The sequence below is a fragment of the Trichechus manatus genome, unplaced genomic scaffold, assembly GCF_000243295.1.
Source record: "Trichechus manatus latirostris isolate Lorelei unplaced genomic scaffold, TriManLat1.0 scaffold00048, whole genome shotgun sequence".
Taxonomy (NCBI): Eukaryota; Metazoa; Chordata; class Mammalia; order Sirenia; family Trichechidae; genus Trichechus; species Trichechus manatus.
The window spans coordinates 17,491,920-17,501,290 of NW_004443984.1; the positions used below are offsets into that span (position 1 = coordinate 17,491,920).

Here is a 9,371-nt window from a genome sequence, read left to right on the forward strand (position 1 = left end):
CCACCAGCAATGGAAGAGAGTTCTGTTTTTTTCACAACCTTGCCAACACTTGTTTTTCTCTTTATTGTTGTTTTTTTAAATCATTGCCATTCTAATGGGACTGAGGGAATATCTCATTGTGGTTTTGATTTGCAACTCCCTATAGGGTCACTATGAGTCTGAATCAGCCAGATGGCAATGGGTTTAATGGCTAGTAAAGAGCACTGGTGGCTTACTGGTGCTCGGCTACTAACCGAGAGGTCGGCGGTTCGAACCCACTGGCCACGCACCAAGGGAGAAAGATGTGGCAGTCTGCTTCTGTAAAGATTAAAGCCTTGGAAACCCTGTTGGGCAGTTATACTCCGTCCTGTAGGGTTGCTATGAGTCAGAATTGACTCAGTGGCAATGGGTTTGTTTTTGGAATGGTTAATGGTGTTGAGCGTCTTTTCATGCGCTTGTTGGCCATTTGACTATCCTCTTTGGTGAAATGTCTGTTCAAGTCCTTTGTTTTTTGATTGGGTTGTTTGACTTTTTGTTGTTAAGTTGTAGAAGTTTTATATATTGTTTAGATATGAGACCCTTATTCAATATATGGTTCCCCAAAATCTTCTCTCAATCTGTAGGTTATCTTTCCACTTTGGTGATAAAGTCCTTTGATGTACAAAGCATTTGATTTTTATCAAATACCTATCTATTTTGTCTTTTGCTGATCGAGGTTTTGTTATCATATCTGATAATCTATCACTAAACACTTCATATGCATGCGAAAGCTGGACAACGAGTAACGAAGACCAAAGAAGAATTGGTACCTTTGAACTGTGGTGTTGGCAAAGAATATCGAATATACCATGGACTGCCAGAAGAATGAACCAATCTGTCTTGGAAGAAGTACAGCCAGAATGCTCCTTGGAAGTGAGGATGGTGAGACTTTGTCTCACACACTTTGGACATGTTACCAGGAAGGACCAGTCCCTGGAGAAGGACACCACGCTTAGTAAAGTAGAGGGTCAGCGAAAAAGAGGAAGACCCTCCATGAGATGAATTGACAGAGTGACTGCAACAATGGGCTCAAGCATAACTACAACCATGAGGATGGCGCAGAACCGGGCAGTGTATCGTTCTGTTGTACATAGAGTCGCTATGAGTCGGAACTGACTTGATGGCACCTAACAACAACAACAACATCACTAAACACTAGGTCCCACAGCCTCATTCCTACATTTTCTTCTAACAATGTCATGGTTTTAGTTTTCACATTCACATCCTTGATCCATTTGGAATTGGCTTTTGTATATGATCTGAGGCATTGCAACTTATTTTGAAATGGTTCAGAAAAAATAAATAATAAGAGAGACAGAATGAAAACAAATGTGGCAAAATGATTTATCTGGGTAAGGGGTACAGAGGAGTTCTGAGTTATTCTTGCAATTTTTCCATAAGTTGGAAAGTATACAAAAATAGAAAGTTTTAAAAATAGTATCTGGCACCTAGAAACACCAAAGATAAAGTGACAAATTAGGAGAAAATGTTTGCAATATATATCACAGATAAATGGCTAATATCCCTAATTCATAGAAACCTGATTTATAAGTATACTGAAGTACACTGGGATTGGCGATGTCATACGGTGTGTGGTGGGAGCCCTGGAGGCACAGTGGTTAAGAGCTACAGCTGCTAACCAAAAGGTCAGCAGCTCAAATCCACCAAGCGCTCCTTGGAAACCCTATGGGGCAGTTCTACTCTGTCCTATAGTGTCGCTACGAGTCGGAATCGACTCAATGGGTTACACATGCACATGTGGTCCGTGTGGTCCTTACAGCCACCCAGTATGGCAGATATTGGCCTTACATCCTGTTCACAGTTGAATCACTGCTTCCTGGGTGACCTGGGACAGAGACCTTGACCTCTCCTAGCCTCTGTTTCCCCAGCTGTAGAATAAGGACAGGGACCAGAGATGGAGATTTCCAGGGTGAGTGCTAAGAAGCCCTGGGGAGAGAAAGAGGGAAGATAATTGGGAGGGGCTCAGCAGTGGCAGCAGCAGCTTTAACTGGAGCAGCTCTGAGCTTCTCTCTTACATAAGAGGTGTTTACATTATATTTTGTTATGTAAATAGTCTGCTGCTAAAACAAAATGAAACCAGAGTGAAACTCACATCCTATGTGCCTCTAACTAACGGTCTTTCCATCTATTCCCCAAATCCTAGTTCTTCAGGGCTCGCCTAGCCCTGGGTCACTTCAAAGGGAAGGTCTCCCTTAGACCCAATCCTGCCCTTTATAGGGCTCCCAATTAATATTTCCTTTGTTCTGTTTGGGGGGTGGGGAGGCGGAAGAACATGTCCCAGTCATGGAGGTGACCGTGCCCAACAGAAAGCTCCCCATTCTCTGAGCTGAGTGACCCTCGAAAAGCAACCCCCCAGCCTGATGTGGCACCAAGTAGAAAGTAGAAATCCAGCCACTTGTCTGCGAAAGTTTTAGAGGTTGCCTTGTGCAAGGAACCCCCCTAGGGACAAGGGCCAGGCATGAGCTGCACACGGTTGTTGTTAGGTGCCGTCAAATCCGTTCTAACTCATAGCAATCCTATGTACAACAGAACGAAATACTGCCCAGTCCTGTGCCATCCTCACAATCGTTGCTATGCTTGAGCCCATTGTTGCAGCCACTGTACCAATCCATCTTGTTGAGGGTCTTTCCCTTTTTCACTGACCCTCTACTTTAACAAGCATGATGTCCTTCTCCAGGGACTGATCCTTCCAGATAACTTGTCCAAAGTATGTGAGACATAGTTTCACCATCCTCACTTTTAAGGAGCATTCTGGCTGTACTTCTTTCAAGACAGATTTGTTCGTTCTTTTGGCAGTTCATAGTATATTCAATATTCTTCACCAACACCATAATTAAAGGCATCGATTCTTCTTCGGTTTTCCTTATTCATTGTCCAGCTTTCGAATGCATATAAGGCAATTGAAAAGACTATGGCTTGAGTCAGGCACACCTTAGTATTCAAGGTGACGTCTTTGCTTTTCAACTTAAAGAGGTCTTTTGCAGCAGATTTGCCCAGTGTATGCATCTTTAGATTTCTTGACTGCTGCTTCCATGGGTGTTGATTGTGGGTCCAGGTAAAATGAAATCTTTGACAACTTTAATCTTTTCTCCATTTATCATGATGTTGCTTATTGGTCCAGTTGTGAGGATTTCTGTTTTCTTTATGTTGAGGTGTAATCCATACTGAAGGCTGTGGTCTTTGATCTTCATCAGTAAGTGCTTCAAGTCCTCTTCGCCTTCAGCAAGCAACGTTGTGTCATCTGCATATCACAGGTTGTTAATGAGTCTTTCTCCAATCCTGATGCCCCATTCTTCTTCATATAGTCCAGCTTCTCAGATTATTTGCTCAGCATACAGATTGAATAAGTATGGTGAAAGGATACAACCCTGACACACACGTTTCCTGACTTTAAACCGTGCAGTATCCCCTTGTTCTGTTCTAATGACTGCCTCTTGATCTACGTACAGGTTCCTCATGAGCACAGTTAAGTGTTCTGGAAATCCCATTCTTCGCAGAGTTATCCATAATTTGTTATGATCCACACAGTCGAATGCCTCTGCATAGTCAATAAAACACATGTAAACATCTTTTGGTATTCTCTGCTTTCAGACGGGTTCCATCTGACGTCAGCAATGATTAAACTCTAACTGTACACAGTTAAGAGTTTAATAAATGGTGTTGAAGAAGTCCTGATGTGAATGATCTCTCGAGAGTTTCCATAGACTCTCCCGCAAGGACATGGAGGCACCACATCCCTCATCTAAGCCTTGGGGCTGCTGGGGAGGTAGCGCAGAGACAAAATGGACAAGAGCAGCCAAGGCTTCTGAGAGCCCAGTACCTGCCAGGGGCTGTCCCAACAACTGTCTGTGGCTTAATTCCTTTAATCCTTAGAAAAGACCATATTGTTCCCATCTTATAGATGGGGAAACGGCACAGAGGGGTAGCGTGACTGCGTGAGGTGGCACAGAGGTATTGGCAGTGTAAGGAGGTTAGGGCCTGACCTGGTCCCTTAGACCGTCTCCTCGGGTTGGGGGGGAACACTGAGCCCAGAAGGGGATGCAGCTTCCACAGAGCGTGTAGCTCAGAGACAGAGGCAGGGCTAGGTTGGGGGTTTCGGGCTCCTGAGTCTGTGCTCTCTTCCCTGATCCGGGAGGAGAGGGTGAGAGGGCAGAAGTGCGGGAGGGTGATGATGACGTCGACGTGTTGGCGGCTTGCGGCCAGCGTGGCTGCAGCTGCGGCGGATCCCAGTAATTAGCCGGTGGAGCTGGAGGTTGGCGCCACCCCGTACGACCTTCTCCGCCAAGGACAGCATTGCTCCCACCCGCCCAGGCGACCTCGAGGTCGGATGCTGGGTATCAACTCCCTTGAGGGCGGTTCAGTGAGATGAGGCCGCCCTCTGAGAAAATTTGGGAAATACCACCAGTCTCCCCCACCCCACCCCGACCTCCACCACACCCTACCTGCTGTCTGCGAGGGAGAGGCAGGCAGGCAGTCTTGACCCTCACTCCACCCCGGGTTGCCAGATTTAGCAAATAAGAATATAAGACATCCAATTAAGTTTGAATTTCAGATAAACAACAGTAGTCTTTTAGTATGAGTAAGCCCCAGCTGGAGCGCGGAACTGGAGGTGCTGGTGAGCTCATCACAGGAGTGTGAGCAGGAAGTGTGCAGGTACAGAAACTCCAGGACAGCAGCCCCAGACAGATGCTTATTAATGCCAATCTAGGCAGGAGGAGAGGATGGGTTAAGTAGGGAGTCCTGGCATGGGAAGAGCCAAGGGCCAAGCCTGTCCAGGATCCACTCCTCCCCGTGAAGTCAGCGGCTGCCCCAGGATCAGCCTGTGTGGGCTACAGAGCATCTTTCCAGAGACTCCTCTACCTAGCTCTTCTGTGTCCCTGGAGCCCAAACTGGTCCTTCAGTTGGCGGGCCTGAGTCACCCAAATCAGGCTTACCCTGGGCCAAGACAGGTGACCTGGCCAGGCCTGTGGAGGTCAAGAGTGGCATCGCCGTGGTCTTGCCCCCAACCCATAGGACACTGGGAGCAGACCCCAGCTGCCTGCCAAACTAGCAGCATCAGAGAACAATTGTCGCATCCCATTTCCAGGTTCGTGGCCTTGAGCTGAGATGTGCCCTTGACCTTTTCTTCTCCAGGAAGGAGATGAGATGCCTGGGGGTTGAGCCACCACTGCCACCACAACAACTTTTACTGAGGACTTACTATGTGCCAGGTACTATGCTCAGCATTTTACATAGACTGTATTAGTTTCCTATTGGGGCTGTAACAAGTTACCACCAATTTAGTGGCTTAAAACAACACGAATTTATTATCTTACAGTTCTGATGATCAGAAGTTTGGATCAGTTTCAATGGGCTAAAATCAATGTGTTCCTTTTGGAGATGCTGGGAGAGAATCCATTTCCTTGCCTTTTCCAGCTTTTAGAGGCCACCTGCATTCCTTGGCTCATGACCTCTTCCTCTGTCTTCAAAGCCAGCAGCATGGCATCTTCTCTCCTCTCTGACCTCTGCTTTTATTCTTATATCTTCTCTTAACGATTCTGATCCTTTTGCCTCCCTCTTATAAGAATCCTTGTGATTACATTGGGCCCACCCAGATAATCCAGGATTATCTCCCCATCTCAAGACACTTAACTACATTTGCAAAGCCCCTTTTACCATGTAAGGTAACATAGTCATAAATTCCAGAGATTAGGACATGGACACCTTTGGGAGGCTGTTATCCAGCCTGCCATATATACCATCTAATTTAATCCTTATACAGTAACGCAATGACATGGGTGGTATGATTAACTCCAATTAAAATATAAGTGGAAAGTGTATGGCATACAGTAGGCACTCAATGTTAGGTTCAGTATCTTCTCTAAAATCTTCTTCCATAATCTCCTCCACTGGGATGAACCCTTCCTGGCCTGTTGGAACAGGTAGAGGCTCTGTCAGAGCGTTTAGCACTTAGTTGTTTTCCCTGGAGTTGCTCTGTCTTCTCAGCAATGTCACAAGGTCCTTTGGTGCAGGGACCAACTCTCACGCATATTCCTAATTATTTGGTTCTTTTCACACTTCCAAGGGCTTTCACAGACAACAGTTTCTCACTTTTAATCCTTGCAAGGATGGAGAGCACCATTATACCCAATTTGCAGAAGAGAAAAGTAAGATTCAGGCTAGATACAGAGTCAGCACTTGAGAGGTGCTGGTTGATTGACTCTGTCTTTCTCCCAACCCTTCCCTTCATGATGCCTAGCATGGGGGACTCTCTACACTCTTAGCAGTTCCCAGTCCTCTACTCAGCTCTTCACTTGGTTAGATTCTGTTGCCTCCCTCTATTTCCACTGAGTCTTTGGATATTCCTCTTGTGGTATGCATGTGCACACACACACACACACACACACACACACAGCCTCAGCCCCAGCCCCCAGAACCTCCCTAGCCCTTACCCCTCTCCCATCTTCATCTGTAAAATGCTCATCTTAGCCACACTTAACATCCTTCCCCTGCACACACAGCCACCAGAGTCACTCCCCCACCACAGCACAGCTCCCTGTACCTTCACAGATGACAATGAATTAATTTAATTTTTCTTCTAGTAGAAATCCTTTGCAGTCTCCTTAGCAGTGATTAACAGCTTCAGGTACGGAATCAGACCGGCTGGACTGGAATCCAGGTTTCACCATTTGTCAGTTGTGTGACCTTAAGAAAGGTAATTAATTCCTCTGAGTTGAATTTCTTCATGTGAAAAATGGGAATATCAGTATTTTTCCTCACTTAACACTGGCAACTGCTATTTTTTTAGGCAAGAGTTACTTAAGGTCCCAATGCCAACTCTTCAGACAAAGATTAGACTGGACTATGGACATAAAACGATACTCGTGAAAAGTGTGCTTCTTAGCTCAAGTAGATACGTGAGACTAAATTGGCAGCTCCTGTCTGTAGGTGAGATGAGAAGGCAGAGAGGGTCAAGAGCTGGTTGAATGGACACGGGAAATCAGGGATGGAAAAGAGGAGCGTGCTGTCACAGTACAGGGGGAGCAATTAGGGTCACATAACAATGTATGTATACATTTTTGTATGAGAGACTAACTTGAATTGTAAACTTTCACTTAAAGTACAACAATAAAAAAAAAAAGAGTTGCTTAAGGGTCCAGGTTTCCTCTTGCTGCCCTTCCCCATCTCTGTCATAACTTATCTTCCTTCCTGTGCAACCCTATACATCCACCCTGCTTCTTAACACAAGTTCTCTGGAAGGGTGCTAACATCAGTCATGCGCACTTTAGGGGAGGTTTAAGCAGCTCTGTCTCTTCCCAGAGCCATTTTTTGGGAGCCCTATTTCTGATTACAGGTGGGAAGTCCACCTGTGCTCCCATCTGCTAATGGGAATTAGGTCATGAATAATCATGTGGAAGAGGAATTGGAGGGCATGCCCCATACCTCTTGTTCCACCAAATAGATAATCATCATTCCAGCCATCACTTCTTTTTCCATCATGTGTCTGGGTTGGTGGGGGAGAGGAGGTGTTGGCAACTGGAGGACCTGAGATAGAAAGCATTCCTGGGTGACTTCATCTCGGGGGCCTTGCCTCTCAAAATTCCAGCCGAATCAGCTCTACCCTTTATGGGATGGAAGAAAGGTCAGCATTCCAGAAGTTCCTTGTCATACCCAGGCATTTAATCAGATGACATTGAGGGGTCAGCATCCCAGTGCTGTAAGGCTCATGGGGGAGCGGGAGTAGGAGGGTGAGAAGGGGCTTGCGAGTTGTCTTGCCCCTGCCCCATGCAAGTCTTTCTGGCCGGGAAACCGAGTTGGGAACCAGACTTCTTGAGCAGACTTTAGCAACGTTCGAGGTCAGCACCACGGACAGCGGCCGGCGCGTCCTGGCGACCCCGCAGCCTGGCTGGGCGTTAGGAACTTAGGCCGGGCGCTGAGTTACATGCGGGAGGGGAGGTGGTGAGTGTTATTTGGCGCTGTTCTCGCTCTGAGTCACCGTGAGCCCTGCGCTCGCATTGAACTTCAGGACGCTGGAGTTCTCCCTACCCTCTCCAGAAATGCTTGCGGGTGGAGAGCGGAGGGAAAGACGCCATGCTAAGCCCCCGGATTTTTGCAGGAAAGGAAGAATCAGCAGACAAGGGACCCGTTGGTGTCTCCCGCACCCTCCCCTCCGGGCCCTGCTCATTTCTGTACAAGGCCCGCTCTCCCGAGCCTGCCCCCCGGGGGAGTACTAGTAGCAGACGCTGAGGGTGCATGCCCGGGCCTCGAGTTCAGCGGGTCGGAATGCGGCAGATAAAGCAGAGATAACCCCGGAGGGCAGGACCGGCCCCACTCCCAGGCCAGGGATAAAAGGCTGAGGTTGCCAGAGAAGCCAAGAGAGCGCCCGCGGGCCTCGAGGACGTGGGATTGGAAGCCCGACGCCGAGCAGTCTCAGCGGCAGTAACCCCAGTCCCCGCTCCTGGACATGCACCCCCAGACAGCGCTGACCCGGCCACTCCTGCTCCTCCTCTTCCTGCACCTGTCGCCTCCAGGAGGTCGTTCCCACCCTCTGGGCGGCCCTGGCCTGGCCTCGGAACTGCCCAGGATACAGGTGAGCGCTGCGAGATGGCCAGCCAGGATAGCGCCCGCGGCAGCAAAGGACAGGTCCCCACCTCCTATCCCAAGGAGCCCCCACCTTCCTGTGGGAATTAGTGATAAGGTAATCAGGAAGCGGCGAGATTGGGTGCTAGCAGCCGGTTCACATGTGCTCCATGGAAGGCATGCTGCGGGAGTGCCGGTTACTGAGGCTCGGGTTCCCCATCCATCACAGAAGCTGCTGGACCACCTGCGGGACACGGTCTCCGAGCTGCAGGCGGAGCCGGTGACCCTGGAGCCCCGCCAGAACGGCGGCCATGGCCCTGTCGAAGCCGGGGAGGCCCGGGAGGCAGCCCCCGAGGGTGTCCTCCGGCCTCGCCCCCTCCAGGCCCTGTGGGGACTACGCAGCCCCAAGGTGATACGCGATTCGGGTTGCTTTGGGCGGAGGTTGGACCGCACTGCCTCACTCAGCAGCCTGGGCTGCAAAGGTGAGCCCCCACCTTAGCACTCAGCAGGAGTGCTGCACACCCACCCCGTTGCTATGCAGTCCACCATTCCAGTCACTTCTTGGTTTGTTTTCTCTGGGGGCTACACTCTCTGCAAAAAGGGCACCTGGACACATCACTCCCTCTTGTTGAGACCTCAGGGTCAAGAGGTGCCTTTCTAGAAATATTAAATGTGGGCAACGTTTATTGCCATGCCCATGAGCCCCACCCACCTCTCACCACCTCTCCTACCAAAAGGGGCAGAATTACCTTAGCGTGGACTCCATTCATTGT

General features: G+C 48.8%; 1 protein-coding gene across 1 annotated transcript; it reads left to right on the forward strand.

The window, feature by feature from the left end:
- Nucleotides 1-8,482: 8,482 nt before the first annotated feature.
- On the forward strand, nucleotides 8,483-9,097 carry NPPB (natriuretic peptide B). Its single transcript, XM_012555748.1, has 2 exons — nucleotides 8,483-8,608; nucleotides 8,828-9,097. Exons 1-2 carry the CDS (start codon nucleotides 8,483-8,485, stop codon nucleotides 9,095-9,097), a joined length of 396 nt encoding a protein of 131 aa, XP_012411202.1.
- The last annotated feature ends 274 nt before the right edge of the window (nucleotides 9,098-9,371 follow it).

Coding starts and splice junctions, on each gene's coding strand:
- NPPB (XM_012555748.1), top strand. CDS start 8,483: ATGCACCCCCAGACAGCGCTGACCCGGCCACTCCTGCTCCTCCTCTTC. Junction 8,609..8,827: donor CGGAACTGCCCAGGATACAG/GTGAGCGCTGCG, acceptor CATCCATCACAG/AAGCTGCTGGACCACCTGCG.